Source organism: Hippopotamus amphibius, chromosome 7 (genome assembly GCF_030028045.1).
Source record: "Hippopotamus amphibius kiboko isolate mHipAmp2 chromosome 7, mHipAmp2.hap2, whole genome shotgun sequence".
Classification (NCBI taxonomy): Eukaryota; Metazoa; Chordata; class Mammalia; order Artiodactyla; family Hippopotamidae; genus Hippopotamus; species Hippopotamus amphibius.
Window position 1 is genome coordinate 47,998,284 of NC_080192.1, and position 16,057 is coordinate 48,014,340.

General features: G+C 39.3%; 1 protein-coding gene and 1 pseudogene across 7 annotated transcripts in view; both read left to right on the plus strand.

Moving 5' to 3' along the window:
• Positions 1 to 16,057, plus strand: part of CPM (carboxypeptidase M) — a 96,402-nt gene that overhangs the window by 60,830 nt on the left and 19,515 nt on the right. For all 7 annotated transcript variants that reach the window (XM_057741074.1, XM_057741070.1, XM_057741073.1 and 4 more), the window contains one exon: positions 11,251 to 11,399. In XM_057741074.1, the coding sequence (XP_057597057.1) occupies positions 11,251 to 11,399 (149 nt within the window). The remainder of the gene's footprint in view (positions 1 to 11,250; positions 11,400 to 16,057) is intronic.
• On the plus strand, positions 7,795 to 9,597 carry LOC130856574 (transmembrane emp24 domain-containing protein 2-like; annotated as a pseudogene).

The window sequence follows — 16,057 nt, forward strand, 5'->3', positions numbered from 1 at the left end:
CCTTCTCTCCACACCCTCTCTAGCATTTATTGTTTGTAGACTCTTTGATGATGGCCATTCTGACTGGTGTAAGGTGATAACTTATTGTAGTTTTGATCTGCATTTCTCTAGTTTTTAACAATGTTGAGCATCTTTTCATGTACCTCTTCTTCATTTGTATGTCTTCTTTGGAGAAATGTCTATTTAGGTCTTCTGCCCATTTTTTGATTCGGTTGTTTTTTTTGATATTGACCCCATGAGCTGTTTGTAAATTCTGAGGATTAATCCCATGTCAGTCTCATCGTTTGCAAATATTTTCTCCCATTCTGGGTTGTCTTTTTGTTTTGTTTATGGTTTCCTTTGTTGTGCAAAAGCTTCTGAGTTTAATTAGGTCCCATTTGTTTATTTTTGTTTTTATTTCCATTACGCTAGGAGTTGGATCCAAAAAGATAGCAATTTATGCCAAGAAGTGTTCTGCCTATGTTTTTCTCTAAGAGTTGTATGCTATCTGGTCTTACATTTAGGTCTTTAATTCATTTTGAGTTAATTTTTATGTATGGTGTTAAACAATGTTCTAATTTCATTTTGTTACATGTAGCTGTCCAGTTTTCCCAGCATCATTTATTGAGGAGACTGTCTTTTCTCCAGTGTAGTCTTGAGTCCTTTGTTGTAGATTGACCATAGGTGAGTGAGTTTATTTCTGGGCTTTCTATCCTGTTCCATTGATCTATATTTCTGGGTTTTTTTGCCAGTACCATACTGTTCTGATGACTGTAGCTTTGTAGTATAGTCTGAAGACAGAGCGTCGGCTTCCTCCAGGTCTGTTTTTCTTTCTCAAGATTGCTTTGGCTATTCAAGGTCTTTTGTGTCTCATTACCGATTTTAAGTTTTTTGTTCTAGTTCTGTGAAAAATGCCATTGGTAATTTGATAGGGACTCCACTGAATCTGTAGATTGCTTTGGGTAGTATAGTCATTTTGACAATATTGATTATTCCAATCCAAGAATGTGGTATATCTTTCCATCTTGTCCATTTCTTCTAGGCTATCCATTTTATCGCATATAGTTGCTTGTAGTAGTCTCTTATCCTTTGTATTTCTGTGGGGTTCACTGTAACTTTTTTCATTTCTAATTTTATTGACTTGAGCCTCTCCCTCTCCCTTTTTTTCTTGATGAGTCTCGCTAAAGGTTTATCAATTTTATCTTTTCAAAGAACCAGTTTTTTTTTTTTTGGGGGGGGTACACCAGGTTCAATCAACTGTTTTTATACACATATCCCCGTATTCCCTCCCTTCCTTGACTCCCCACCCTCGAGTCCCCCCCACCCTCCCTGCCCCAGTCCTCTAAGGCATCTTCCATCCTCCAGTTGGACTCCCTTTGTTATACAACAACTTCCCACTGACTATTTTACAGTTGGTAGTATATATATGTCTGTGCTACTCTCTCGCTTCTTCTCAGTTTCCCCTTCACCCCCCGCCCCCTCCCATACCTCGAGTTCTCCAGTCCATTCTCTGTATCTGCTTCCTTGTTCTTGTCACTGAGTTCATCAGTACCATTTTTAGATTCCGTATATGTGAGTTAGCATACAATATTTGTCCTTCTCTTTCTGACTTACTTCACTATGTATGACAGATTGTAGTTCTATCCACCTCATTACATATAGCTCCATCTCATCCCTTTTTAGAGCTGAGTAATATTCCATTGTATATATATGCCACATCTTCTGTATCCATTCATTTGTTGATGGGCATTTAGGTTGCTTCCATGTCCTGGCTATTGTAAAGAGTGCTGCAATAAACATTATGGTACAAGTTTCTTTTGGGATTATGGTTTTCTTTGGGTATATGCCCAGGAGTGGGATTACTGGATCATATGGTAGTTCTATTTATAGTTTTTTAAGGAACCTCCAAATTGTTTTCCATAGTGGCTGTACCAACTTACAGTCCCACCAACAGTGCAGGAGAGTTCCCTTTTCCCCACACCCTCTCCAACATTTGTTGTTTCCAGACTTTGTGATGATGGCCATTCTGATTGGTGTGAGGTGATACCTCATTGTGGCTTTGACTTGCATTTTTCTGATGATGAGTGATGTTGAGCATCTTTTCATGTGTTTGTTGGCCATCTGTATGTCTTCTTTGGAGAAATGTCTATTTAGGTCTTCTGCCCATTTGTGGATTGGGTTATTTGCTTTTTTGGTATGAAGCTGCATGAGCTGCTTGTATATTTTGGAGGTTAATCCTTTGTCCGTTGTTTCATAGGCAATTATTTTTTCCCATTCTGAGGGTTGCCTTTTAGTCTTGTTTATGGTTTCTTTTGCTGTGCAAAAGCTTTTAAGTTTCATGAGGTCCCATTCGTTTATTCAAAGAACCAGTTTTTAGTTTCATTGATCTTTTCTATTGTTTTCTTTGTCTCTATTTCATTAATTTTTTATATAAATTTATTTATTTTATTGGCTGTGTTGGGTCTTTGTTGCTGCACACAGGCTTTCTCTAGTTGCAGTGAGTGGGGGTTACTCTTCATTGTGGAGCGGGGGCTACTCTTCATTGTGGTGCACAGGCTCCTCATTGTGGTGGCCTCTCTTGTTGCAGAGCACAGACTCTAGGCATGTGGGCTTCAGTAGTTGTGGCTCATGGGCTCTAGGGTGCAGGCTCAATAGTTGTGGCACACGGGCTCAGCTGCTCTGCAGCATGTGGTATCTTCCTGGGGCAGGAATCGAACCTGTGTCCCCTGCATTGGCAGGCAGATTCCTAACCACTGCGCAACCTAGGAAGCCCCATTTATTTTTGCTCTGATCTTTATGATGTCTTTCCTTCTGCTAACTTTGGATTTTGTTTGTTCTTCTTTCTCTACTTGCTTTAGGTATAAGGCTAGGTTATTTGAGATTTTTCTTGTTTCCTGAGGTAAGATTGTATTGCCATAAACCTCCCTCTTAGAACTGCTTTTGCTGTGTCCCAAAGGTTTTGGATCATCATGTTTTCATTTTCATTTGTGTCTAGGTATTTTTTAATTTCCTTTGATTTCTTCAGTGACCCATTGGTTGTTTAGCAGCATATGTTTAGCCTCCATGTGTTTGTGTTTTTTAAAGTTTTTTTTCTTATAGTTGATTTCTAATCTCATACTGTTGTGGTCAGAAAAGACACTTGATATGATTTCAGTTTTCTTAAAATTACCAAGGCTTGCCTTGTGGTCCAACATGCAGTCAGTCCTGGAGAATGTTCCTTGTGCACTTGAGAAGAATATGTATTCTGCTGCTTTTGGATGGAATGCTCTATAAATATCAATTAAGTCCATCTGATCTAATGTATCATTTAAGGTCTGTGTTTCCTTATTGATTTTCTGTCTGGATGATCTGTCCATTGATGAAAGTGAGGTGTTAAAGTCCCCTACTATTATATTACTGTCTGTTTCTCATTCTATGGCTGTATTTGCCTTATATATTGAGGTGCTCATATGTTGGGTGCATATATATTTACAATTCTCATGTCTTCTTGGATTGATCCTTTAATCATTATGTAGTGTCTTTCTTTCTCTCTTATAACAGTCTTTACTTTAAAATCTGTTTTGTCTGATATGAGTATTGCTACTCCAGCTTTGTTTTGATTTCCATTTGCATGTAATACCTTTTTCCATCCCCTCACTTTCAGTCTAAATGTGTCCCTAGATCTGAAGTGAGTCTCTTGTAGACAGTATATATATGGGTCTTGTTTTTGTATCCATTCAGCCAGTCTTTGTCTTTTGGTTGGAGCATTTAATCTGTTTATGTTTAAGATCATTATTGATATTTGTTCTTATTGTCATTTTTTAAATTATTTTGGATTTGTTTTTGTAGGCCTTTTTTCTTCCCTTCCTCTTTTGTTCTCTTCTTTTCTGATTTGATAACTAACTTTGGTGTTGTGTTTGGATTCCTTTTTCTTTTTTGTGTGTGTATCTGTTGTAGATTTTTCAGTTTGCAGTTACCATGAGGTTTTGCTATAGCAGTCTATATATAAACAAGATTGTTTTGAGTTGCTTGTCTTTTAATTTCAAATGCATTTCCAGTATCCTGCATTTGTGCTCTCTTCTCACAGTTTTGGCTTTGATATCATATTTTTTTACAATTTTTATTTATTTATTTATTGGCTGCATTGGGTCTTCATTATTGCACATGGGCTTTCCCTGGTTGTGGCAAGCAGGGGTTACTCTTCATTTCAGTGCATGGGCTTCTCATTGTGGTGGCTTCTTTTGTTGCGGAGCACGGGCTCTAGGCACACAGGCTTCAGTAGTTGTGGCTCACAGGTTCTAGAGCAAGGGCTCAGACACAGGCTTAGTTGCTCCACAGCATGTGGGATCTTCCCAGACCAGGGATCAAACCTGTGTCCCCTGCATTGACAGGTGGATTCTTAACCACTGCACCACCAGGGAAGCCCCTTGATATCATATTTCTGTGCATATGATTTCCTACCTTTAGTATATGTTTGCCTTTACCAGTGAGTTTTTCCATTTGTAGTTTTCTTGTTTCTAGTTGTGGCCTTTTCTCTTCTGCCTAGAGAAGTTCCTTTAGTATTTGTTGAAAGCTGGTCTGGTGGTGCTGAATTCCCTTAGCTTTTGCTTGTCTGTAAAGCTCTTGATTTCTCTGTCAAATCTAAGTGAGAGCCTTCTTAGGTAGAGTATTCTTGGTTGTAGGTTCTTCCCTTTCATCACTTCAAATATATCATGCCACTTCTTTCTGGCCTGCAGAGTTTCTGCTGAGAAATCAGCTGATAACCTTATGAGAATTCCTTTGTATGTTATTTGTTGCTTTTCCCTTGTTGCTTTTAATACTTTGTCTTTAATTCTTGTCAGTTTGACTGCTCTGTGTCTCAGCATGTTCCTCCTTGGGTTTATCTTGCCTGGGACTCTCTGTGCTTCCTGGACTTGGGTGACTGTTTCCTTTCCCATGTTAGGGAATTTTTCAGCTGTTATCTCTTCAAATATTTTCTCAGGTCCTTTCTCTCTCTTCTCCTTCTAGAGAATAAGAATGTTGATGCATTTAATGTTGTCCCAGAGGTCTCTTAGACTGGCCTCATTTCTTCTCATTCTTTTTTTATCTCTTCCACAGCCATGATTTCCACCATTCTGTCTTCCAGTTCACTCATCCATTCTTCTGCCTGTTACCCTGCTATTGATTCCTTCTAGTATACTTTTTCAGTTATTATGTTGTTCATATCTGTTTGTTCTTTAGTTCTTCTATGTCTTTGCTAAACATTCCTTGTATCTTCTCCATCTGTGCCTCCATTCTTTTTCTGAGATCTTGGATAATCTTTACTATCATTACTCTGAATTCTTTTTCAGTTAGATTGCCTATCTCCCCTTCACTTAGTTGTTGTTCTGGGGTTTTATCTTTTTCTTTCACCTGGGACATATTTCTCTGCCATCTCAATTTGTCTAACTTTCTGTGATTGTAGTTTCTGTTCTGCAGGCTGCAGGGTTGTAGTTCTTGCTTCTGCTGTCAGCCCCCTGGTGGATGAGGCTGTTTAAGAGGCTTGTGCAGGCTTCCTGGTAAGAGGGACTGGTATCTGCCCACTGGTGGGTGGAGCTAGGTCTTGTCCTTCTGGTGGGCAGGGCCATGTCACAGGGTGTGTTTGTCAGGCAGCTGTGTGCTCAGGAAGACATTAAGCAGCCTGTCTGCTAGTAGGTGGGGCTTTGTTCCTACCTTGTTGGTTATTTGGCCTGAGGCATCCCAGCACTGGAGCCTACAGGCTGTTGGGTGGGGCTAGGTCTTGGTGAGAAAATAGCAGCCTCTAAGTGGGCTCATGCCAACAAGTACTCCCCAGAACTACCACTGCTAGTGTCCTTGTCCCCCCAGTGAGCCACAGTCATCCACTCCCTCCCCCTCCGCAGGAGACCTTCCAATACTAGCAGGTAAGTCTGGCCCAGTCTGTTATGAGGTCACTGCTTTTTTTCCCTGGGTTCTGGTGCATATGAGACCCTGTGTATGCCCTCCAAGAATGGAGTTTCTGTTTCCCCCAGACCTGAGGAATTCCTGCAATCAAACCCCACTGGCCTTCAAAGCCAGTTTCTCTCAGGGCTCCTCTTCCCATTGCCAGACTCCCAGGCTGGGGAGCCCAACATAGGGCTCAGAACTTTCACTCCTGTGGGAGAACATCAGTGGTATAATTATTTTCCAGTTTGTGGGTTGCCCACCTGGCATGTATGGGATTTGATTTCATCCCAGTTGTGCCCCCTCCTACTGTCTCATTGTGGCTTCTTCATCTTTGGATGTAGGGTATCTTTCTTGGTAGATTCCAGCATTTTTTTGTCATTGGTTGTACAGCAGTTAGTTGTAATGTTGGTGTTTCCTTAAGAAGAGGTGAGCTCACCTCATGTGCCACCATCTTGTCTCCTCTTGAGTCACAGTGAATTTAAATGTGCAGTTCTGGAGGTTAGGAGTTCAAAACCAGTCTCACTGGGCTAAAGTCCAGGTGTTGACAGGCCTGGTTCCTACTGGAGGCTCTTGAAACATCTAGCTTTGAAAATGACAGGGTTCATATCCATGAGACCCACAAGGCTGTAGCAAACTTAGGAACAGTTCTTAAAGACTTACCTGGCTACCCCTCAGGACCCAGCACTAAGGCAGCTGACTGAAAAGTGCCCAGTCTTTCTGTGAAAGAGGCCTATTTGCTTGTCTGAATGCTCCAGCCTGAGGGACAGTCATCTAATTTAACACACATATAGGGGCTGACTGAAATACTCTCCAAAGATGTAGGCTGGTGGCTGCCATCTTTGCCCTATCCCTCCATCTCCCTCCAGGAACCTGGTATCTCCTGGAGAGGAGTTTGTGCACTTGTCTGGTGTACTGTTTTTAATACTTGCCACCCAGGGGCTACCCCTTGACTTCCTGACTCTGTTGGCCAGCAGGGCTTGTGTTCATGAATCCCACAGAACTGTAACAAACAGAGTAGGAGTTCTTAACCAGCTGCACCTAGGGCACAGTGGAGAGGCAATAGACTGAAAACCCAGTCTTTCTGTGAAAGAGGACTATTAGTTTATTTTCACTGAGGAACAGGCTTCTAATTAAATACACATCTAGCAGCTGACTACAATATCTCCAGAGGCCACTGAGCACCATCTTCACTCTCAACCTATGCCCTACCCCATGTCAAAAGTGTCCTCAAGAAAGGAGCTTGTGTACCCATCTGGCCCCTTGGCTTCTTAGGCTAGTGCCCAGAGAACACATCCCTTGACAGCCTGGCTCTGTTGGCCAACATGGCTTGTATTCATGAGTTCAAAGAGATGATAGTAAACAAAGAAATGGTTCTTAACTGGCTGTCATGCCAGGGCTCACTGCAGAGGTAGTAGACAGAAACACCCATCTCCCAGTCTTCCCCTGAAAGAGGTTTATTTGTATACTTTCAAAGCCACTGTCTGAGGGTTTGGCTTCCGATCTACCTAAACCTTTGTGCTGACTGAGATACTCCCCTTTGGGATGCTGACAGGTCTTGGCACACCCTCAACTACCAGAGCCATTAAGACTACAGTAAGCTGCTTGGATAATCACAAAGGTTTGAGAGAAAACCAGACCTGGGGCAGGGTTGAACAGTAAGTTCATCTCTTACATGAAGTCACTCCTTCAAGACTGGGAGAGGTGGTTGTTTTATCTAATGCATAGAAACCAACACAGAGAGTTAGCACAGAAGAATATGATCCAAATGAAATAGAGGTAAGTGATTTACCTGAATAAAGAGTTCAAAATAATGGTCATAAAGATGCTCACTGGGGTGGCGGCTGAGAAGGCAGTGGTGGCAGTGGCTCTGGAGGCCTCAATCCTGGTCCTGGCTTTGTCCCCAGCCCCCCACCCATGGTGACGCTCACTGAGCTCCTGATGCTCCTGGCTCCCTCCTGGCCACAGCCTCAGGCTACTTCGTTAGCATCAACACACATGCTGAGGAGTGCTTCTTCGAGCGGGTCACCTCAGGCACCAAGATGGGCTTCATGTTCCAGGTGGCTGAGAGCAGCTTCCTGGACATTGACATGGAGATTACAGGGCCTGATAATAAAGGAATTTATGAAGGAGACCAGGAGTCCAGTGGGAAATACACACTTGCTGCTCACATGGATGGAACATATAAGTTTTGTTTTAGCAATAGGATGTCCACCATGACTCCAAAGATAGTGATGTTCACCACTGATATTGGGGAGGCCCCAAAAGGACAAGACATGAAAACAGAAGCTAACCAGAACAAGCTAGAAGAAATGATTAATGAGCTCACAGTGGCGATGACAGCTGTAAAGCATGAACAGGAATACATGGAAGTTCAGGAAAGAATACACAGAGCAATCAATGACAACACAAAGAGCAGAGTGGTCCTTTGGTCCTGCTTTGAAGCTCTTGTTCTAGTTGCCATGACATTGGGACAGATCTACTACCTGAAGAGATGTTTTGAAGTCCGGAGGGTTGTTTACAAAGCCTTTTCCTGATGATCCCAAACTCATAATTCACTGTTTACCAAACATCTTGGTCATAATAATGTCATTAGTTTCTATGTTTTTATTTTCTGAACTGTACATTCATAGCTTATGTCTCTTTGTGATTGATAGGTATTGGGGGGAAAACACTTTTTTAGGAAAGTTATAGTGAAAATTTGACACTTGATTGGCATAATTTCATATTTGAATTCTGCCTTCATTATACAGGTCCTGCCAGAACTCAAACACTGTAAGTGGAATATAGGTGTGTAGTCCTTATTATATCTTCTTTTCCTTTGTTTTCATAATAAAATGCAGTTTGTTCAGGATAGTACTTTACTGGTAGTACATTACTAAAACAACTGCATTCTTGGGATCCCTCAAGTCATTAAAGATTCACTTTGTTGAGTCCTTACAAGAAACAACAATCTGAATGTTGACATTTTCTATCCAGCCTAATGGCAGAGCTCTGTGACTAGAGGATGCTACCAGGTTGGTACTTTGTTATACTTTGTCTATCTTGTTTTTGCTTTAAATATAAGACTTAAACCAACAGCCTTTTTCCCCTTAAAAGTTTTACTTTGAACCTTAGAACTCAATCACCTCCACTTAAAATTGTGGACACAAGCAGCTAATAACCACTTTTTGGTTTCTGCCTAACCTTGTAAGAAGTCTCTACTAAAGCCAATTCTCTGGGTGTTTCAGTGAATGGTAGTTCTTTTCCCTTCTATGCTGGCACATCCACTTTCTCTATTCTTATCACATAGGAGGTATGCATTCATGTAATTGGAAATATCTGGATTTCTGATGCCAAAGGGTTAAAGCCTTTTGGAGTTCTTTGCAGTGATATACAACTATTATTTTATTTTTGATCAGTGACATTTTGGCCACTGTTTAATTAGGGTACTGAACATCACTGTCAGTACTAGGGTTTTTGTTTTTGTTTTTCTTGGGTCTTGCTTTTTTGGCACATGTAAATTTTGTTTTGTACAAAATGACTTTCTCTTGGTCTCTGATAATGGCTTTAAAAGTAAAGGAGCATCTGGTTTTGGTGTGGGGATGATCCAGGATTATGTTGTGACTGATGTATATTAGTTACTTGTACATTTTTTTTTTTTTTGGATCTTTGCAAGGGAAAACTACAAGTAATGAGTTTTATATAATTTAAATTTGTTACCAGTTTTCATTTTCAGGAGAAACAATTTTTCAGCCTTGGGTGAAAATACTTGCAACAGTTTAAGGTGACTGTGTTTTACCTTAGGATAACTGTCGCATGCCAATTTGTGTGTGTGTGTGTGTGTGTGTGAAAACACTTCAAAATTGAGTTAAAAGATGTAAATTTAAAATTAGTTGTGTATCTAATCTGCCCCAGGTTCAGTAAATAATTCTTTAAAAAAAAAAAAACAAGAAAAAAAGATGACAGTAGAACTATGCATGAACAAAATGAGAATTTCAACAAAGAAAATATAAGAAAGTACCAAATAGAAGTCATAGAGCTGAAAAATACAGTAAAGGGTTTCAACAACAGACTCAGTGAGGCAGAAGAAAGGATAAGTGAACCTGAAGACAGGACAGTGAAAGTCATCCAATCAGAGCAGCAAAAAGAAAAAATGAAAAAGAGTGAAGATGGCTTAAAAGAACATAGGGGACAATATCAAGCAGATGAACATTTGCATTTTAGGGGCCCCAGAAGGAGGAGAGAGGAAAGGGTAGAAAACTTATTTGAAGGAAAAATGGCTGAAAAGTTCCCTAACCTGGGGAAAGAAGCAGACATCCAGATCCAGGAAGCCTGAAGAGTGCCAAATAAGATGAACAGAAAGAGACCCGTATCAAAACATACTGTAATTAAAGTGTCAAAAGTTAGAGACAAGTAGAGATATCACCTTACTCCTGTTAGAATGGCTATTGTAAAAAAGAAGCAAAAATTGTTGGCAAGGATGTGGAAAAAAGGTAACCCTTGTGCACTGTCAATGGGAATGTAAATTGGCACAGCCACTATGGAAAATAGTATGGAGATTCTCAGAAAAAACAGAACTACCATATGATCCAGTAATTCTACTTCTCAGTATTTATCCAAAAAAAAATGAAAAAAGATAACTTGAAAAAGATATCTGCATCCCCATGTTCACTGCAGCATTATTTACAATAGCCAAGACATGGAAGCAACTTAATGGGATGGATAAATAGATAAAAAGAATATGGTATATTTATACAATGGAATACTACTCTGCCATAAAAAAGGAAATCTTGCCATTTGTGACAATATGGACAGACCCTGAAGGCATTATACCAAGTGAAATATCAACAAATCAGAGAAAGACAACTACCTTATGATGTCACTTATATGTGGAATCTTTGGGGGAAAAAAAATACTCATGGATACAGAGACTAGATTGGTAGTTGCCAGAGGAAGGGAGTGGGGAAAAATAGGAAAGGTAGTCAAAAAGTACAAACTTCCAGTTATAAAATAAATAAGTCCTAGGGATGTAATGTACAGCATGGTAAATATAGTTAATAATACTGTATTATCTATTCAAAATTAGCTAGGAGAGTAAATCTTAAAAGTTTTCATCACACAAAAAAAATGTATAACTATCTTAACTGGGCATATCGTGGTGACTATTTCACAATACATACATATATTAAATCATTATGTTGTACACCTGAAACTAATGTTATATTTTTATTATATCTCAATTTTTTAAAAAGTTTACCATCCCTTCTCAAACATGCTATTAACTCAAAACAGCTAATAAATATTGGGAAGGTTTTTCTTAAATAATTATAAGAATTTTTTTTCATATGCCATAATATGTGGTATTAACATTTAATTCTTTTTGTCTTGCAGGTGTAAAGGGTCAAGTGTTTGATCAGAATGGGACTCCGTTACCCAATGTAACTGTAGAAGTCCAGGGCAGAAAACATGTCTGCCCCTACAGAACCAACAAATTTGGAGAGTATTACCTCCTTCTCTTGCCTGGGTCCTATGTAATAGAGGTGAGTATACAATACTAGTTATTGTTATTAAAATATTATCCAACGCACAATACTTACTTGCCTAGAGGGAATCTAAAATAAGTCTGGAAAGTCCAAAAGTAGATATACATCAGGACAGAATAACAGGCCAGCATCAGACTTACATTTGGCAGGCAGTGGGTGAGGTAGCAATAGTAGGACCAAACTTAGAAAATCATGTTTTTTCCCAACTGGCAAATGTTTTAAAAAGAAGCCAAATCCCATTTTTGGTGATACCTTTTATGATTAAAAAAAAATGGAACAAACCTTATTAATAATAAGAATAAACTGTGAGGAGGTGGAATGAATTGGGAGATTGGGAATAATGTATATACACTACTATGTATAACATAGATAACTAATGAGAATCTACTGTATAGCACAGGGAACTCTACTCAGTGCTCTGTGGTGACCTAAATTGGAAGGAAATCCAAAAAGGAAGGGATGTATGTATATGCAGAGCTGATTCACTTTGCTGTACAGCAGAAACTAACACAACATTGTAAAGCAACTATGTTCTAATAAAAATTTTTTTTAAAAAACAGCAAAAACAAAACAATGTAGCCAAAATTCTTCCAAGTTTCACAGAATACCAGTTTAACACCTGTTCCATGAACCATAATTTCTACTATTAAAAAATTGATTAGGACTCCCTCTTGCAAGAGCACCAGAATCACAACTAACTGCTGAATAATCATCAACAGGAAGACACTGGAACTCACCAAAAAAGATAGCCCACATCTAAAGACAAAGGAGAAGCCACAGTGATAGTAGGAGGGCTGTAATCACGATAAAATCAAATCCCATAACCACTGGGTGGGTGACTCACAAAATGGAGAACAATTATACCACAGAAATCCACCCACTGGAGTGAGGGTTCTGAGCCCCACATCAGGCTTCCCAACCTGAGGGTCTGGTAATGGGAGGAGGAATCCCTAGAGAATCAGACTTTGAAGGTCCGCAGGACTGGATTGCAGGACTTCCACAGGACTGGGGGAAACAGAGCTTCCACTCTTGGAGGGCACACAAAAATTAGTGTATGCATCAGGACCCCAGGGGAAGGAGCAGTGACCCCATGGGAGACTGAACCAGACCTACCTGCTAGTGTTGGAGGGTCTTCTGCAGAGGCAGGGGCAGCTGTGGCTCATCTTGGGGACAAGGACACTGCCAGCAGAAGTTCTGGGAAGTACTCATTGGCATGAGCCCTCCCGGAGTCTGCCATTAGCCCCCCGAAAGAGCCCCTAAGCTCCAGCGCTGGGTTGCCTCAGGCCAAACAACCAACAGGGAGGGAACTCAGCCCCACTCATCAGCAGACAAGCAGATTAAAGTTTACTGAGCTCTGCCCACCAGAGCAACACCCAGCTTTACTCACCACCAGTCCCTCCCATCTGGAAGCATGCACAAGCCTCTTAGATAGCCTCATCCACCAAGGGGCAGAGAGCAGTAGCAAGAACTATAATCCTGCAGCCTGTGGAATGAAAACCACAGAAAGACAAAATGAAAAGGCAGAAGACTTTGTACCAGATGAAGGAACAAGATGAAACCCCAGAAAAACAACTAAATGAAGTGGAGATAAGCAACCTTCCAGAAAAAGAATTCAGAATAATGATAGTGAAGATGATCCAGGACTTCAGAAAAAGACTGGGTGCAAAGATTGAAAAGATGCAAGAAATGTTTAACAAAGGCTGAGAAAAATTAAAGAACAAAGAGATGAGCAATACAGTAACTGAAATGAAAAATACACTAGAAGGAATCAATAGCATAACTGAGGCAGAATGGATAAGTGACCTGGAAGACAGATTGGTGGGAACCACTACCACAGAACAGAATAAAGAAAAAAGAATGAAAAGAAATGAAGACAGCCTAAGAGACCTCTAGGACAATGTTAAACACACCAAAATTCGCATTATAGGGGTCTCAGAAGAAGAGAGTAAGGACCTGACAAAATATTTGAAGAGATTATAGTTGAAAACTTCTCTAACATGGGAAAGGAAACAGTCACCCAAGTCCAGTAAGCACAGAGACTCCTAGGCAGGATAAACCCAAGGAGAAACATGCCAAGACACACAGTAATCAAATTGACAAAAATTAAAGACAAAAATTATTAAAAGCAACAAGGGAAAAATGGCAAATAACATACAAGGGAACTCCCATAAGGTTAACAGCTGCTTTCTCATCAGAAACTCTGCAAGCCAGAAGGGAGTGGCACAATATATTTAAAGAAATGAAAGAGAAGAACCTACAACCAAGAATACTCTACCCAGCAAGGATCTCATTCAGATTCAACGGAGAAATCAAAAGCTTTACAGACAAGCAAAAGCTAAGAGAATTCAGCACCACCAAACCAGCCCTACAACAAATGCTAAAGGAACTTCTCTAAGTGGGAAACCTAAGAGAAGAAGAGGACCTACAAAAACCAAAACAAAACAATTAAGAAAATGGTAACAGGAACATACATATTGATAATTATCTTGAATATAAATGGATTAAATGCTCCAACCAAAAGACACAGACTGGCTAAATGAACACAAAAACAAGATCTGTATATATGCAGACTGAAAGTGAGGAGATGGAAAAAGATATTCCATGCAAATGGAAATCAAAAGAAAGCTGGAGTAGCAATACTCATATCAGATAAAATAGACTTGGAAGAATGTTGCAAGAGACAAGGAAGGACACTACATAATGATCAAGGGTTCAGTCCAAGAAGATGATATAACAATTATATATGCACCCAATACCCAATACAGGAGCACCTCAATACATAAGGCAAATGCTAACAACTATGAAAGAGGAAATCAACAGTAACACAAAATAGTGGGGGACTTTAACACCCCACTTACACCAATGGACAGATCATCCAGACAAAAAATTAATAAGGAAACACAAGCTTTAAATGACACAATAGATCAGATAGATTTAATTGGTATTAACAGGACATTCCATCCAAAAACAGCAGATTATAGTTTCTTCTCAAGTGCACACAGAACATTCTCCAAGATAGATCACATCCTGGGTCACAAATCAAGCCTTGGTAAATTTAAGAAAATTGAAATCATATCAAGCATCTTTTTTGACCACAACGTTATAAGATTAGAAATCAATTACAGGGGAAAAAACGGTAAAAAACACAAACACACGGAGGCTAAACAATATGCTACTAAATAACCAAGAGATCACTGAAGAAATCAAAGAGGAAATCAAAAAATACCTAGAGACAAATGACAACGAAAACACAATAATCCAAAACCTATGGGATGCAGCAAAAGCAGTTCTAAGAGGGAAGTTTATAGCAATACAATCCTACCTCAAGAAACAGGAAATAAACAATCTAACCTTATACCTAAAGAAAGTAGAGAAAGAAGAACAAACAAAACCCAAAGTTAGTAGAAGGAAAAAAATCATAAAGATCAGAGCAGAAATAAATGAAATAGAAACAAAACAATAGCAAAGATCAATAAAACTAAAAGCTGGTTCTTTAAGAAGATAAAATTGATAAACCTTTAGCAAGACTCATCAAGAAAAAAAGGGAGAGGACTCAAATCAATAAAATTGGAAATGAAACAGGAGAAGTTACAATGGACACTGCAGAAATACAGCATAAGAAACTACTACAAGCAACTATATGCCAATAAAATGGACAACCTGGATGAAATGGACACATTCTTAGAAAGGGTTAACCTTCCAAGACTGAATCAGGAAGAAATAGAAAATAAGAACAGATGAATCACAAGTAATGAAATTGAAACTGTGATTTAAAATCTTCCAGCAAACAAAAGTCCAGGACCAGATGGCTTCACAGGTGAATTCTATCAAACATTTAGAGAAGAGCTAACACCCATCCTTCTCAAACTCTTTCAAAAAAATTGCAGAGGGAGGAACACTCCCAAACTCATTCTATGAGGCCACCATCACCCTGATACCAAAACCAGACAAAGATACTACAAAAAAAGAAAATTACAGACCAATATCCCTGATGAATAAAGATGCAAAAACCTCAACAAAATATCAGCAAACTGAATCCAACAACACATATACAGCGTGACCAAGTGGGATTTATCTCGGGGATGTAAGGATTCTGCATATATGCAAATCAATGTGATACACCATATTAACAAATTGAAGAATAAAAACCATATGATCATCTCAATAGATGCAGAAGAAGCTTTTGACAAAGTTCAACACCCTTTGTGATTAAAAACGCTCCAGGAAGTGGGTATACAAGGAACCTACCTCAACATAATAAAGGCCATATACAACAAACCCACAGCAAACATCATTCTCAATGGTGAAAAACTGAAAGCATTTCCTCTAAGATCAGGAACATGACAAGGATGTCCACTCTCACCACTACTATTCAACATAGTTTTGGAAGTCCTTGTCACAGCAATCAGAAAAGAAAAAGAAAGAAAAGGAATGCAAATTGGAAAAGAAGTAAAACTGTCACTGTTTGCAGATGACATGATACTATCCATAGAAAATCATAAAAATACCACCAGAAAACTACTAGAGCTAATCAATGAATTTTGTAAAGTTGCAGGATACAAAATTAACACACAGAAATCTCTTTCATTCCTATACACTAACAATGAAAGATCAGAAAGAGAAATTAAGGAAACAATCCCATTCACCATTGCAAA